The sequence below is a fragment of the Trachemys scripta genome, chromosome 6 (assembly GCF_013100865.1).
Source record: "Trachemys scripta elegans isolate TJP31775 chromosome 6, CAS_Tse_1.0, whole genome shotgun sequence".
Classification (NCBI taxonomy): domain Eukaryota; kingdom Metazoa; phylum Chordata; order Testudines; family Emydidae; genus Trachemys; species Trachemys scripta.
Window position 1 is genome coordinate 53907505 of NC_048303.1, and position 17111 is coordinate 53924615.

The 17111-nt window shown below is 40.9% G+C and overlaps 1 protein-coding gene across 1 annotated transcript in view; it reads left to right on the top strand.

The window, feature by feature from the left end:
* ADGRV1 (adhesion G protein-coupled receptor V1) overlaps positions 1–17111 on the top strand; it is a 438752-nt gene that overhangs the window by 153005 nt on the left and 268636 nt on the right. Inside the window, exons 56-64 of the mRNA XM_034773174.1 lie at positions 134–336; positions 973–1149; positions 1597–1779; positions 3294–3473; positions 9644–9808; positions 11271–11388; positions 14940–15063; positions 16296–16434; positions 16555–16740. Coding sequence (XP_034629065.1) covers positions 134–336; positions 973–1149; positions 1597–1779; positions 3294–3473; positions 9644–9808; positions 11271–11388; positions 14940–15063; positions 16296–16434; positions 16555–16740 — 1475 coding nt within the window. The remainder of the gene's footprint in view (positions 1–133; positions 337–972; positions 1150–1596; positions 1780–3293; positions 3474–9643; positions 9809–11270; positions 11389–14939; positions 15064–16295; positions 16435–16554; positions 16741–17111) is intronic.

Here is a 17111-nt window from a genome sequence, read left to right on the forward strand (position 1 = left end):
GTGAGTGATTAATCGGATAATTTTAGCACAGTGAGATGAAGTGGAAAACAAGCAGAGAAAGAGTTAGAGCAATCATATGTTGATGGGTTTTTACCAGAGCTAATATAGATTTCTTTCCCAATTCATCTTACAGAGAATCCTACTATTGTTACTTTACAAATTCTTCGAGAACAAGGATTTGTTGGAGATATTGCAGTACAGTTGAGCACCAAACCTAATTTTGCCCTTCAGCCCTTCAACCAAGCCACAGAGAATCAGGATTATGTGATAGAAAAAGAAACAATAATTATGGCAGAGAACACAATCACGACTTACGTTATAGTCACCATTTTGCCTGTAAGTAATTGAAAAGAAGAGACATTTTTGTTATATTTTAAGAAAGATTATTATACTGTAGGTTCTGTCCAGGGCAAAAGGAAAAGTGTAACATTCTATAAGTATTGTAGGAGGAAAGTTAGCTCATTAAATCTGTTTCAGTAGAATCTGGACACTGGTAACTAGTTTGTGAGCAATCCAAATTGCTTTGTTTACTGTGAAATAAGTAATTTAGTTTTATGGAAACTTGTTTTTGAATTTTAAACCCTCTCGGGAACATGTTGGGTTGTAAATTTGGCACAACTTCAAACTGTAAAATAATTTATTTCACTTTACATGCCTTTAACAGATTTATTGTTCAGATTCAAGAAACACCAACTTATTGGGGCCACTAGACTTTATCATGACCAAAAAAAATGTGTTTTTATAGGATGTTCAAAGTCCTTCAGGTCCTCCTAGTCAGCAGTGTTTTCAGAAATCCTTTCCCCACTTTTCATAGGTGATGTGACATGAGGCAGGGAATTAGTTATTTAATCTCAACTGCCCTGGTGTTACCTGATTCTGCTCAGTCAGCAGCCAGTCAGTTTCCTCCTTTCGTAATATCCATCTTATAACATGAACTTACAATGGGGTGACATTTTAAAAACATTTTCACAGGATAACGTTCCAGAATTACAGGAAGGATTTGTAATCAATATTACTGATGTGCATCTGTTGGATTCCTCTCTTGCTGGAGGGCAGCCAAGTGTGAAGAGACTTGGGTTAGAAATAGCTGAGGTAATAATTGAAGAGAATGATGACCCCAGAGGAATATTTAGTTTCAATGTTACAAAGGTAAGACTGAATTTTAAACATTTACTATTGTATTCTAGCAGTAGGTTCTATATTTTTAGGCTGCATTTAAAAATGATCTTAAAAAGATTTCTAGCACTAAACATCAGTCACACTGATCATATACTGGACAAGCAATTTCTATACAAAAGTTTTCTTGCTGCTAATGATACTTAGTTCATGAGAGCATTGGAATTGTTAAAACACTAGTGGGTTATTTTTACCCTAACTACGTCAGATTAACCATTTGATCTTTCTTTAATAGTAATAATAATAATAATAAAATATTACTTGTTTTATAGATTTATATATAAAGGGACTAACTCATTACTTTAATGCATAGCCCCTTACCTTTGGCTACTTTTGAACATTTTGGTATCAGCCTTTTTGCACGGAATGAGAGGAGAAATACATTTGCCTTGGCACTCAACATGTTTTCTGAATTTTCAGGATTTTAGTGGAGCAGTTGCTGGTTATGAGGTGCCTCCACCACAGAATATACTGAAGCTGCCAGTTGTTCGAAAGGCTGGGAGGTTTGGGTCAGTAAAACTATACTGGGAAGCTATGCCTGCCAGTGCTAGCATGGAAGACTTTATGCCATCATTTGGAAACCTTACATTTGCAGATGGACAAGTATGCTGTTTCTGAAAATATAAACATGTCTGAGTTAAGAAGTCTCAGGTCTTTTGCATTTGTTTTCTTTAAAGGATATGAGTATAAAGTCTCAGAGGACATTTATGTTTACTATTTATGGTCCAAATCCTGTGAACATGTACACAGGTACTTAACTTGAAGCACATGCATAGTCAGTTCCATTGACTTTAACGGCACTACTCAAGTACTTAAAGGGAAACATGTTCATAAGTGTTTGCCACATTGGGGCCTATATCTTTACACCTCCACCAGTAAAAAAAACAACAACCAAAAAACTTACCCTTATTTTTGCCTGATAAGTGGGAAACTTTTAATTAGCCCATGTTTTGTGTGGACTTACACAATGAATTTGTATGTTTCTTAAGCTGCATTGTTAGATTTCACATCACACTTGGAGACACAAAGTGTGCACTTTTAGGGGCAGCTGATTTCATGTGTTGGAAAATGGACCTTGGCAAACAAAGGTATTCTTTGTGAACAAAATCATGTTTAGAGCCAAATATAATACATTCTGTGTATTACTACATACTAAAGAAGCGTACGGCAGAAGAGGTAAGCAGGAGCCATTCAATCCGAACACATTTTCTGAAAATACCTTTTCATATTTGCAGCATGAGGGCCAAGGATAACAAATTAGAGAAGGAGTTGGCAATGTACACCATTGTGGTTTTTTGTATTAATGTGAAAGTCTGTGAAAAAGGGTCCGTCAAATTAAATTGTTTACATAATTTAGTAATTTCAAAAATCAGTTTTCTGATCACCCTTGGAATAGTTAAAAGAATCCATCCAAATTTTCATAATTGTTTTTTCTGCTTCCTTCCTGTTGTTGAAAAGTGCCCCTTGGATGGGTCCAAGAATGCAATAATTCCACACATGTTTAGTCTTACCCCTTCATCTCTCTGCTGTGAAAATGCTTCCCTGCCACCTTCTCAGTTTCACTTTCAGCTCTGCTGCTGCTGCTGTTAATAGTCAACACCCTCTTGCAGGGACTAGGAAAGTGTGTGCACCTGAGTTTCCTCAAGAGCAGTATATGAGGCAGAAAGTGTGAATGACCATCAACAAAACAGTGCTGTCAAATATACAGTGTGAAGAAACGGAAAAGTGTTTATTTTCTTTGTCTAATGACTTTCAGTAATAGTGATCTTTACTTGTAATAATAGTAAGTCCAAAATTTCCATATGGAAATGTGATTATTTAATTCACAGTATATTGGGATTTCAGTAGGTTAAATTCCTCACAATTTTAATAGGAATCCAGAAAGTTTGCATAAATGAGTTTTAAAAATATTTCCAACATTCTGGTATGGTTTTGTTTTAAAAAGCCAAATATATAAATAAGTAAGCAAGTTTGGGAGCCAAACTAAAACAATTTAGCAATCTTTTGAAACTTACAAAATCTAAGACTTAAATTTTCTGAGTTTCATTCATAAAATACAAAAGACTGAATTCACTGTTGTGTCCTGTAATGTTTTATTGGTTCTTGTTTTTTTGCAGGCTGCAGGGGTGATAGAGATCACAATCATAGATGATACTGCAGTAGAATTTTTAGAGCTGTTCAACATCACTTTAATCAGGGTGACAGGTGGTGCCAGACTTGGGGATGACACTATGTTGACTGTCACTATTCCACCAAATGATTCTCCTGTTGGAGTATTTGGGTTTGAAGAAAAGAACGTAAGTGTGAGCAACATGGTGCAGTTTTAAGTATAAACAGGAAGAACGTTATGTATCATCAACCACATAGTCACTTAGAGTCAACTATCAATGTGCAGATTTTCCTGAACGTAGCTTTGTACAAAATGTCATTTCTGCAGCCCAGCATCTCCCACAATTCTTGCCACCGGGGCTGCTCTGCTCACCCTTGCAGCTCACAGAGGTGAATCAGTGTTTTGGTGCCACTGCTCTATTCATGCCCCCTCTGCTTGTGCTTGTGGTCAGATTCTCTGCCTCCACAGCAGCATGCAGATGTTAGTTTCAGTGCTCCTTTCTTTCATCTGCCTAAAAGGGTATTTTTTGACTAATTCTGGGGCAGATTTGAGCAGTGTTCTCCCTCCCTTACTCCTCCCCCTGGGCCAGTTTTTAGTCAGCTGTTGGAATCCAGGTGAAGTCTCCTCTGCAGTGTCTCCCTGCTGGCTCCTCCACATCTTTTTTGTATGGGAGAGCTGTCTAGAAAGCAGTGAAAGAAATCCAAATGGAGCTCCATCTGTGAAACTGCCTTCCCGAGCTCAGCAGATGGTGAGTTGTGCCAAGCCTGCACTCAGTCTTCCATTCCTAACTCTATTAGGTCTTGGGGCTGTGAGTTGGACTGGCATGTGGGGTCTCCTACCCACCAGAGCAGCCGCAACTCCAAAATGGAAGATACTGACCTGGAATCTCTGTGAGGAAGTGGGAGAGGCTCCAAGGATGAGGAGGACACGGTCAGCTGATTCAGGGGTAAGTCCTAAGAGGCCCTTGGAGAACAGAGAGGGGAGACTTGTAGAGGTCACAAGTCTTAAAATAGGTCTCGAGTGTCCTGGAGAAAGAACCAGGGGACAGCCCCACCCCCTTCCCAATTTGGCCAGAGAGATGTGGAAATGTTTCCCTTCCCCTCTCCGTGCAGGAATGGGCCTCAGTAGGTGAGGACTCAGAAAGAGATCTCAGAAGAGGTCTCCAGGCCTATAGGAAAGCTAGCTGCAAAAGGCCTTACCAAAGCCACACTGGATCTCATATGGTTTCTAAGTGAGCAAAAAAGTGAAAAAAACAAAAAAGGGGAAGAAAAAGCCTAAAGGATGTAGGAGGTATGAATCCTGTGATGACTCCTCCACCGAGGATGGTGAATTGTCAGGCTCTGACTCCGATCAGGACTGGGGAAAGACTTAGCAAAGCCACATCATGCCTCTAAGACAGAATTCAGACTGGCCTTCAGACAAAGGCACTCCTTTCAGCCTTCATCCTCACAGAAATACCAGCAAAGGGACAGCAAGCTCTCCAAAACAAAGCTCTGGAATCATGGCTCCAGCGGGAACCCTGTTAGCCTGTTTATGACACAGACCACATAAGTCTCTGCCTCTGCCCTGAGCTGAAATTAGGGGGAAGGATTTCCTAATTCCTAGAGGAATGGGTTGCATTGACCATGGACCAGTGGTCAGTGAGATAGTCAGCACAGGATACTCCTTCAAGTTATGGGCTCCACCTCATCTGTTCTTCATCCAATCCCACATATTGAATGACTCCAATAAGCATGGCCTAATCCAGAACAAGATATCTCCTCTCCTGGATACTGAAGTAATAGCAAATGTCCCTTCAGAAAAAAGTTTCTCGGGGTTCTACTGCATCTTCATTGTTCAGAAGCATGCAGGGGGAACCTGTGCTATTCAACATCTCAAAAGGCCCAACAAGTGGATGAACAAAATGAAGTTCCAGATTGAGACCTTAACCTCTATGGTGTCATCTCTGTCCCGGGGGATTTTCTGACATCAGTGTATTTGATGGATGCATACCTCCACATCCCGATCAGACTGTGCATCAGTAGATACCTAAGGTTTGCTTATGGCAGGAAGCGTTATCAGTACTGGGCACTCCCATTCCGCTTGTCCTTGGCTCCGTGGGGCTTTACAAAGATAATGGTGGTAATCAGAGTCAGACTCAGATAACAGGTTATCCACCTGTATCTCTTCCTAGTCGATGTCTCAATCAGAGCGCTATCCCCAACAACAGCACACAGAGCTACATCCCTGACATTGAATCTCCTGCAGGCACATGGCTTTATTATCAACATTTAGAAAAGCTCCTTGATTCCATCCACCAAAATAACTCATTTGGGAATGGACATAGACACTTTGATAGTGAGGCTATAGCCTTCTCTAGAAAGGTTCCATGGCACTATGGCACTAGGCCTTGAACTGCTAGGCCTCCCAGTATCATGCATAGAGATCGCTCCATGGGCACAACGATACATGAAGCACCTTCAAGGCGTTATCTTAAAGGTATGGGACCACTCCCTGGAACACATGAAGGGTCAAGTGAAGGTTCTGGGGCATCAGGTTATCAACTCCTTAAAATGGTGGTCAGTCCAGGGCGGTATCCACAAGATCCCCTGATTCTTACAACCGATGCCAGTCTGGAGGGCTGAGAAGCACACTTGGGTCTCAAACAGCCCAAAGCAACCTGGAGGAAAGGACCCACAGCAGAAACCTCCCAGAACTAGGAGATGTCAAACTGGAGTGACTAAGGTCCCACTCCAGCCTAGAGGGGAGCCACATTCAGTCAGACAACACAACCATAGTCACATATAGGAACAACTAAGGGAGAACAAGAAGTCCAGAACTACACGCCGAAGCAATGGAAATCATGAAGTGGGCAGAACTTTTTCTCCCTCACGACAGTTCTCATAAAGTGAAACCTGAACTAAAAGGTGGACTGGCTCAGCAGGTGGAAGGCGAACAACTTCGAGTGGTGCGTAAATCAGGAAGTCTTCAAGTTAATTGTCCAGTCATTAAAACTGCCCTCAACTGATCTATTTGCAAACCACATGAATGCGAAGAGACCAAAGTACTTCACCACGGAAGTGACCCCCAGTTTCATTGGGACAGATGCCCTATTGCAGAGATGGCCAGAGGGCCTTCTCATTGCATTCTCACCCTTTCTATTGTTAGAGAAGGTGGTCCAGAAAATAAAATCTGGTGGCAGATTTTGACGTGCTCAGAATTCTGGAATCATTTATCCTGAAAGTAAACTCCTCCTTCCATGTTTTCCAAAAGGTGGATCTCCCTTCATTTGGCCAAGGCCACAGCATCCCAGCAAGGAGAGGTGGCGTACTTTAGATGCTAGAAGGAACCTGAAAATTTGCCTCAAACGTACAAAGCCCATGAGGAGATCAGATGCTCTTTGCGAATCTTTCCACTGAAAATACCAATGACGCAGAGCTTCCAAGTCCTCCATTATTAGGTGGATTAAACTATGCAGCATGGAAGTGTAGAAGGCATTAGAGATTCTGGTTCTGCAAGGGGGTCAGGGCGCACTCCACACAATCCCTGGTGACCTGGTGGGCAGAAAGAACTATTGCATCCACAGCGGAAATTTGTAAGGTGGCCTCCTGATCAACTGCTACTACCTTTATTAAGACAAGTTGGACTTCCTATCCTCTTAGAGGTGTCCTTTGGCAGAAAGGTGGTGCAGGTGGTAGTCCAGAAATGATTTTTGCCCCCTGAGAAAATGTAAGCAAGAAGGGATACTGCTTTTCCTTTTCTTTTGACCTTCTCTATAACCCTTTCTACATCTGTTCACTACTCACTACTTCCCAGATGTCAAGAACTGTGGGAGACACTAGGGTGAAGAATGGAAAATTTCATATTGATAATTTCCTTTCCACTAGTAGCGTCTCCCACAATTCTATCCATCCTAAATGGCTCAAGAGCGAAAAGGTCAGATGCTGAGTGGGATCTGTATCATGCGACTGTATTTTTCCAGTTGCAATCCCCTGTGCATAGTTGGTCAGTTACCTTTGAAGTATTTGTTAATATTGTTATACACATTTTTACAGCTTTGGAATAATTTATTTGGCCACAAGTGGGAGCAGATGGAGTTTGGCCAGAGCAGTGGCACCAAAATTTTGCTCTACCTTCATGAGCTGCAAGAGTGAGCAGAGCAGCCTAGACGTCAAGAATTGTGGGAGATGCAAATTGCAGAAAGGAAATTCTCAGTAAGAAATTTTCTATTCTTGCATTTGGTCATTAAGAGACATGATGTTTTTTCTTCTCCCCAATTGCTGAGTACAATTTCATAAGCAGGAGACAGGCCTGAAGAAACGATTGGAATTTTGATTATTTTTTTAGGGGGAGAGGTGTTTTTGGAAGGGAGGTGAAAGGAAGCAGTTAATGAACAGAGAAGGAATTGTGAAAAAAAATAATTAAATGGCCTACGTGAGAGATTGTGTTGGATACACATGTGAACGCCAATGTTAAAAAAAGCTGGCTTCCCTCCTGATTCAGGAAGAGAGCGAATCTATTGGCTTTACAGTCTAGTTGAATTTACATCCAGTTCTGTCACATTATTCCCACCTAATGATTGTGTGTGCATATATGTCGAGCAAAGGTCTCAGGAGCAAAGTTAATACGTACTGTGGTCTGAACTGCAGAGGGAGTTTTCAGAAATACCTTGATCTGTCTTGTTATGCTATAATTTGCTTATTGTATTTAGTAGTCACAATTTTTTTTTAAATCACTGGTCTCCCTTTTCCAGTAGGATTCTGGTTAGGAAGACCAGGAATTAATACCTGTGCTAGGCCTGCTTGTGAGAGCTCAGTGCTGAGTTGCCATGTTTTCCTAGGCCCCTTGTCTCAACTACTTCACACACAGATTGCAGACAATATCTGCAGCCTCTGTGAAGTGGGCTCTCACAGACATAGGTAGGTCTTCCCAGTACTGACACTCCTGATCCTGGGGCTTGCTCAGAACCTTTTAAAATCAAGCCTGTTTTTTTTTTATGCGCTTAAATGTGGATTTGGGGGCTTAGCTTTAGGCATTCAGGTTTGAAAAGATTGGCCTTATTGTGTAAGGCAAGAGTCAAGCTTTCCTCTATGGACGGGAGAGAAAAGGATGTAAGAGAAGAGGGAGAAAAAGAGGGGCTGTTCCTCTTCTGTATTGAAATCCATTATAAAATATCCATTGACTTCAATGGCAGCAAGACTGCGCCTGGAAGGAGGACAATAAATAAAGGATTTGAAATGTTTTCCCTATCCTCTCCACCGAAAAAACCCCCTAAAATCAACATTTTCCTTTTCAGTTCTTTCGCAGCCTTGTGTTCTTCAATTATTTATTTATTTTTCTCTCTCCACTAAATGCTTCCTCTTTGGGAAGTTTGGGGCTTCCTCTTGAAGTCATAAGAAGATAAGGGTGACATCTTTGTTTCTGGCTGATAGCTTGAAAATTAAGTACAGACACTAATTAGAACAAAAATTAAGTACAGACACTAATTAGAACAAAAAGAAGAACAGGAGTACTTGTGGCACCTTAGAGACTAACAAATTTGTTAGTCTCTAAGGTGCCACAAGTACTCCTGTTCTTCTTTTTGCGGATACAGACTAACACGGCTGCTACTCTGAAACCTGTAATTAGAACAAAGAGATTATAGCAGCCAATCTGAGTAGAGAAATTTATATATTCACAGTGCATTTATTGAAAAATAACCATGTAGAGATTATGCAAATCCTTGTACTCTGCAATAATGGGTGTGAAGAAATCAGTCAGATTCCCCTATATTAGGGTTATTGAGAAATAACAGTATAGTGGTCATGCTGATCAGACACTGAAAACAAATAAACATGCAAGGAACTGAATACATGGGGGTGGAAAATGTACAGTTATGAGTTATTGCCTTTATATTGTATCTGTCCTATGAATGACTGAATCTATTGCATTTCAGTATTATAATAACTCCAGAGATTTCATGTGAGTTCCCTGAGCATCTGTTGAATGTAGTAATGATATATTGCAACAATGTTTTTCATAGAAATTAAAGATAGAAAAGGCCTGTAAATTTATCTAATCCTTTCATATGCTAGTGTTTCATTGTTCTCTACTGTATATTTTCCAGTGCTGTGTCCACTAGTGACTCATATGTAATTGTGTTGAATCATAGTGGATACAGAAATAATTTAAGTGGTTAATCTTTGCTAACAGAATTCAACAGTGCATAAACTTCTGTTGATTTTTTTGGTCTTGTGTCTTGGAGACACGGTTGAGACTAATATAATTTTAGATGTCGATAGCAGTATTTATAATTTTTTCAAGGCAATAGTTATAAAAACATAACATATCAATGCTGCTTCTTAGCTCTTCCCTAACTCCTCCTCCTCCTCTTTTCAGGTGACAGTTAAGGAGCCCCAGTCACCTGGAGATTCTGCTGCAACTGTGTTGCTGACTGTGAGTCGGAGTCAAGGAGGACGGGGGACAGTCCGAATGATATGGATTTTGGAGGAGGCAGCTAGATATGATCTCACTCCTCTGAATGGAACTCTTTACTTTAACGAGGTACTCCCAATATTTCAACATCCCATTTGCTTCCCTTACATTTGCTTACATTTGCTTCTTTCTCATACGTAGTTATATACTTGTCATTACACACTGGTGCTAGCAGGTAGTCATAGTCTGTTATAACACAATAAAAAAATATCTGGTAGTGTTGACAACATGTCACGTGCTTTCCAAACAGAAAAGAAAGGATGGCCCATTCCCTGGAGGACCTTGGTATAGGGTAAGTCTCCCAGGGAATGTGGCATTTCAAAATTTTATAAATTGTCTTCTTTTTAAAAAGAATAAAAACTTTATAGAAATTTAATAATGAGCATGGAGAACAGTTATTCCATTGCATTAGCTGACAGTCTAAGCAGACATGCAACTTGCCAGGTCCGGGAAGAGATAAAACATAAATTCAGGATGTATACTTTTAAAAATAACAGCAATTACCATGTGACCCTAGTGTTAGTTGGCTAAGCTGTAGAGCTTCATGGCAGAAGAGGGTAGGATTTAAAAGTTTCTGTTTTACTGTCTTCTGGTTCATTGCTACTTTATACTGATTGCACCAAGTATTATATTTATCATCCAGATATATTGCCACTGGAAACTTTAAGGAATAATGTCTCTTAGTGGTTTTGCAGATATGCAACCAACTTTCACTTTCAGGTTTAGCCAACTGTTTAATATTCATATAAAGAAAGTTTGCTGAGGCTGCAGGCAGCACCAGCAGTTGCTGAGAATTCTAACAAACTGGAATACAGCTCCTTTCTGGGCAGACTGTTATCTAGAAAAACACTTGGGGACATTTCACTAACCTACAGTGCTGGTTGTGAAACAGAATTTCCCTCCTGTGAAAAAGTTTGTTTTTGGAAGCCAAAATCTTGGAATTCTTAGTGAAACCTAAATACTGCAAAATGTCATTTTGAAAACATTGCAGCTACAACATTTTGGCATTTCTGAAATGAAACATAATCTCTAGCTCCATGGCAGCCCACCTAATGGTCTCTCAGGATTGGGCTGCCAGGCTGCCCAGAGAGCCAGTCAGCGTGGGGAGTCCAGTAGCCTGGGGAGCTGAGGAGGCAACCACCTGGGGAAGACACAACCTGCCAGCCCATGAGGGGAGGCAGTCTGGGGTTCTGGACAGTAGGTGGGCTGTAGGGGAGCGAGAGAACCAGGCATCCTGGCAGCCCACCATGTTGGCTGCAGGGGAGCTGAGGATCCTGGAGAGCTAGGCAGGCTGGCAGGAAACCAGGTGGGGTAGCAAGCCTGCATGGTTTCCATTGGAAGTTTAATCGGAATCGACATGCTTCTGCAGAACTTGTCAATTCTGTCGAATGTGCCAAGTGCTGTACTCTTCTTAACCCGCATTCACGTCAGTAGAAATTAAGACACTCAGCTCCTTGCATCATCAGGCACTCTGATTGATCTCACTTGAAAAATATCAGCCTAACTCATTTTCCTTCTCTTTCTGATTCAGACTGAATCCCAGAAGACAATTGTTTTACGAGCGATACAAGATGGCCTACTGGAGGGGAATGAAATGTATACCATTCAGCTGGTGTCTACTGATAATGCAGAGATATCCCCGATAAATGGTAAGGAAATAATTTGCTATTTCATCATATGAGGCAGCTTCCAATAATAATTCCAGGAGGCCTTTTTATGCTAGATTTTTGTTTTGAAATATCTATTTTGTATGAATGTGTATAGCTAGCTGATCACATTTTGAAATTCTCATTCCTCCTGAAAATTGTTTTACTAACTAGCTCTTGATTTACTGAAAAAAATCATTAGGGGACATTTTTGAGATCATAGTTTTTTACCTAAATTAATTGTGGGCATATAAAAATTGTGGCTATATAAAATAATTAAGTGTTAAAAGTGCCTAAGTAACTGGAAATTTGAAAATTTTGAAAATCAAAAATTGAAAATGTTAAGAAGTACAAGGTAAAGGAATACAAGTTCTGTAAGCCAAATAGTCTCCACATTGAACTCCTAATGAAGGCTATAGCTTTGTCTAGTCAAGGGCAGAATTTTGTCCTAAATTCTGATTTATAATTCACAATTGTGACAATTTTTAAATGTGTGATGTAGAAAACTCATTTAAAATATAGCATTCTCCCCCGGTACTCAGTTACATGTAGTAACTACGTGTAATGGAAACTTGCAATTTTCTAACTCATCCTGTGTCTTGGGAAAGTCACTTAAGCTATTTGTTTGAAATCCTGGCCACATGCAAGCTAATGGCAAAACTTCCATTGATTTCACTGATTTCATGCCTTGGGTTTGTTTCTGATCCCGGTTACAATGTTCCCTCTAATTTTTTCCATTTATGTGTGGAATGAATTTTGTTATGTGCACCACTATCAATGTAATCTGCACCAGATGTGCGCCACCTGTAGAAACAAAAAACCTAGATATAAATCACCCTCACATATTATATAGTATAGTTTAACCCAAACATTTTTTTCATTAATGGTAAGGCAGCAATTTAAACAAGGGCAAAAGTCTGTGCTTGTCACTTGAAAGCCTATGGGAGTTTTGCTTAACTAACAATAGCAGAATTTGGCCCTAGAGGTGAATACTTCAAAAAATCTACAATTACCAGCATATTTAAACCTGGATTGTCTCCTTCAAGTTCAACAAATTTAAAAATTCACTCCACATGCTGTCTGGAAACATCAAATGTTCAATCTGTCATTTTGAAAACAAAACATCTGGAGTATAATTGTGCAGTGAAGTATTTGTACACAGTATTCTTTTAACGTGAAATCTGCAAACAAAATCCAAAGCTTTATGTACAAGCTTCATAGCTGAAACCTGCTAGCAATGCATGCAATGTGAAAATTAGAATCCCTATTAATCTTCTTTAAAGTGAGTTACACACACACAGCATATTTTTGAAAGGGAATTACTCCAGTATTAACAGCAGTACATACACCAGGGATTGGCAACCTTTGGCATGCGGCCTACCAGGGTAAGCACCCTGGTGGGCTGGGCCAGTTTGTTTACCTGCCGTGTCCGCAGGTTCGGTTGATCGCGGCTCCCACTGGCCGCGGTTCACTGCTCCAGGCCAATGGGGGCTGTGGGAAGCGGTGCGGGCCGAGGGATGTGCTGGCTTCCCTCCTGATTCAGGAAGAGAGCGAATCTATTGGCTTTAAAGTCTAGTTGAATTTACATCCAGTTCTGTCACATTATTTCCACCTAATGATTGTGTGTGCATTGGCCTGGAGCGGCCGAAACTGCGGATGCGGCAGGTAAACAAACCGGCCCGGCCCACCAGGGTGCTTACCTTGGCGGGCCGGGGGCCACAGGTTGCTGATCCCTGACATACAGCATTAGTGTTCTCCTCATATTAAAAAATACATAGTACATATATATTCAAAAAGAGAAAATTACCTGATTCTAACATAGTGGATTGTGAAACTACATGGAGCTTATAGAAATGCAGCATTGATTGTTACATTATCTCACTGGGTCGCTATCTCTACATATTGAACTGATGGTCAACATTTGCCAACTTATCCAACACATCAAAGTTCATGGGAGTTTTTGCAATGGGAGCAGGAGTTAGCATACAAATAGACCCAAATAGATTAATACCAAACCCTTTATTTAGGAAGTTTTGAGCAAAGTTTAAAGATTCAAAATCAAACAATGTACGTACCAACAAAGATCAGGCTTCCCCTGCAAAATTCATAAGAAACCACTTTCTTTGGATATGCAAGTTGTTTATCTAGACTCTTGAAGATTATCTACACGTAGCCCTTAATTAGTTTCCAAGTGGAAACTTGCAACTATACAGCAAAGGACATCTTCAGGGTTTTTTTTTTCCTTTAATTCTTCATCTTTAAAAAAAAACAAATGAATTACATGATTTTAAAAAGCACAGACTTGTGCCACTAAAGTCTACACAGAAAATAACTGCTGTTTTTTTGGAAAAGCAACAGTTGATTAATCATTTCTTTTTTGGACTACGTTGCAGCCGAACTTCTGATAGATTTATAGAAACATTTTTTAAAAGTACTTGATAACAACTGGGATGTCTCTCTAAAGCATTGCATGAGCTTTAAAAAATGAAGGAAAGAAGGAAAGGGGGTAGAGGGAACAATGCGGTGTGCAGAGCTGAAGTGCAGTTAGAATTGTACTTTAAAAAAAATCATACCTAGCTATTTCAGCGCCCTCTCTCAACTTCTGCAGACTGCAAACAGCATCAGTAGCCTAGAATCAGACCCATGTTCTTGTGCCCAAAGAAGTTACCCACTCTTTCCCCAGTCTCAATACCCCTGAGCCCAGGTTTCCCAGTTTGGAGTCCCTCCTGTGTGCCAATCATACGCCTGCCCAGTGTGTTGAAGCAGACCCAGAAGTTGCTTGTGCTATTCACTTGGGGATGCAGGTGTGCTAAGCACAGCCTGGGCAGCTCAGTCACTTGTCTCCTGGTCCCTTTGTTACCTCCTTGAACTTCCAGCCGCTTTGCAGCCATTCACAAGCCTCTGCTCTCACCAGTTCCTTCCCAGTGAGGAGCGGGGCGCCCAGGAGAGAAGATCATCCCCATCCCGGCAACGCAAAGCACGGCCCAGGGGAGGAAGATGGGGAGGATGGGGGCCCACCCGGCGCTGTGGGAAGAGGTACCCCCCCACTGCCCCTCCCCACGAGCAGGGGTGTCCGGGGCTCCCCACTGCCTGGTTCCCCTCCAGCTACCCAGCCCTGGCTGCCTCACTCCCCACTCCAGAGGTGCCCTCACCACTGTTCTCCAGCTCCGCCCCACTCCTGGGCACTGCCCTCCCACCATCACTGAGGATGTGTGCGTCTGGGTGGCTGTAATAATCAAGTGTGCAGCACTTGATGTAGTGCTGCACAGCCACGCAGGTGCGCAGCTTAGAGAGAACACTGGTAGTGGAGGTGTACCTGTATAGAACCAGTGTAAGGTGAGATCAGAATCAGGCTACCTGAATCAGTTTTCCCATTTGCAAAACAAAGATAAAACAGGATTTTGCTAACATGGTGTTTTACATATTAGTTAATAAAGTATTTGTAAAGTGTTTAAAAGGGTTAAATATTATGTGCAAGTTATTTTCATTAATATTTCTGTTCTTGCTATAATCTTGTGTACTAACTTGAAAGTACTTTCTGCCTCTCTTCATAGGTCTGGCAACCATCATTATTCTGGGGGATCAGGGAGCTTCTGGGGTGATTGGGATAGCGCCATCTTCCAACCATATTCTCATTGGGGAACCCTCAGGAAAATATAACGGAATTGCTTTTATTAGGTAGGTGCATCAATGATTTCTCTGCGCATATTGTGAGTACACTTTCCTTTAGTACAAAAAGAGTGGATTGCAATTGCCTGACTTCCACTGGTGCTGAGCATCCACATTTCCCACAGAAGTCATTTCACCACTTCTGAAAATCAGGTCAATAGCCATTTATTTTCAAAGGAATTGCAAAACATATGTGAATTTCAAATGATATCAACCCCTGGCGCTCAGGAGGGTCTTTCGGGAATGCATGTGATGAAATGCATTAAAAGGAAGAGCTTGTATGGCAATCAAAGCCCCTGCAAGGTTCTTAGGGACTGGAAGAAATCCACTCCACAATTGTGCCTCAGTTTTTGGCTGTGTCTGCAGCGACAGAGTGACCTGGGTTTTGAATTGAAGCAAAGTGTAATGATTTCATTGAGTTTTATAACTAAGCACCAGAACACAGAATGCCAAATTATGATCATTCCACTGTGGGTGTTCTGGTAGTGGGAAAGGCACAGGTGGCATTGCCCCCTCCTTCTAGAATACTTATGAGGAAAGAGTATTTTGCTGCAACCCTCAAAGAGCAAGCTAGTGCTGCCTGTAGCATTGGCAGTCCCAGAGAGGTTATGTTGACAAAACCATAATCTTAACCTGCCCTGCAGTTTGCCAGGTTAACTGTAGTGGGAGGAGTGCTGTCTCCAGGTTTTTAAAGGAGCAGTAAGTAACTTAACTCTCTGTAAGAGAGTTAAGTTACTTACTGGGGGGGGAGGATAGCTCAGTGGTTAACTCTCTGTAGAGTCTTCCAGCACCTTGGAGGCTTTAATCCCTTACAAAGGCAAAATTCCTACAAGTTGCTCCCACTCTTGTTTCCCCTTCCATTGTACTTCTCAGCTTCCTAAAAGTCACAGCTGAACCCAGAGAACTCAATTTTCAGCCCTGTCTCTGCCTGCTTTGTGCTACTGCAAAGCAGGTAAAGAGCTATTCTAAAAAGGTAGCCAACGATCCCCTCCCAACACCAGGGAAGCTGAGTATAGGCAATACTGCAAATACTACAATAACGTTATGTACTTGCAGAGATAAAATTGTCAGGATTGTAACAGTGACCTGCTATATTAAATTCAAGCTTCAGTGAGGCTGATAATACTTGGCTGAGTCACACATTCATAACAACCTAGACAGAGTACTAGCCATCTCTTGCACCGATGAAATAAAACATGTATAGGAAACCCATCAATGTGTGTATATGTTTTTACTTACAGCCTAGTACGTGGCCCGGGGATTTTTGGGGAGGTCACTGTGTATTGGAATATAACGCCCCCTCTACAGAAGGAATTTGCTGAGATATCGGGGATCTTGATAATGCGAGATAGGCAGTCTGCAGCTGGTGTACTAATACAGGTGAGAGAGAGATCTATAGCATTGGTTATTCCAGTACTCTCTTTTTGTTAACAATTAATGGTAGATCTCACATTGTAAGTGTTTTAAATCCTTTCTGCTTTATTTGTTTGTTTTCTGTAGGCTATAGATGATAACCTTCCTGAAGAGAAGAGTTACTACCAGTTTCATCTATCTGGAGTCAGTGATGGAGGAGTCATAAATGAGTCTACTAGCATAGCAAATATCACCATGGTTGCTAGTGACTTCCCCTATGGGCAGTTTGCATTTTCCCAGGAAAATCTGCAGACAGCAGAGGAAGAAAAATTGGTATTGAGTTAAAAGACTAAAATCATTAAAAATGGAAGAATTAATCTGAAATGTGAATTTTTAATGCTTTTGGTAACTGTAGTTATCTATGAACAGTGGATGACAGTTTCCTAAAAATAAATAGCTGAGACTTTATTTCTGCATGTGTGTATTACTGTGTAATGTGTGATTCTGTGTGGTGGGCTTTGAGAGATTTTTGAAGTGGCTGGCATCTTCTGAGTTGTGGGATTAAATCAGTTTCTGTATTTAATCTGTATTTATTTTATTAAATGGTTTTATTTAGTAAAACTAATTGATGTGATGTCTATAGAATAGTGTACTTAGAAGCATATATAACACAAAAATAAAGGTAAAAAATTAAAACTAAGCTT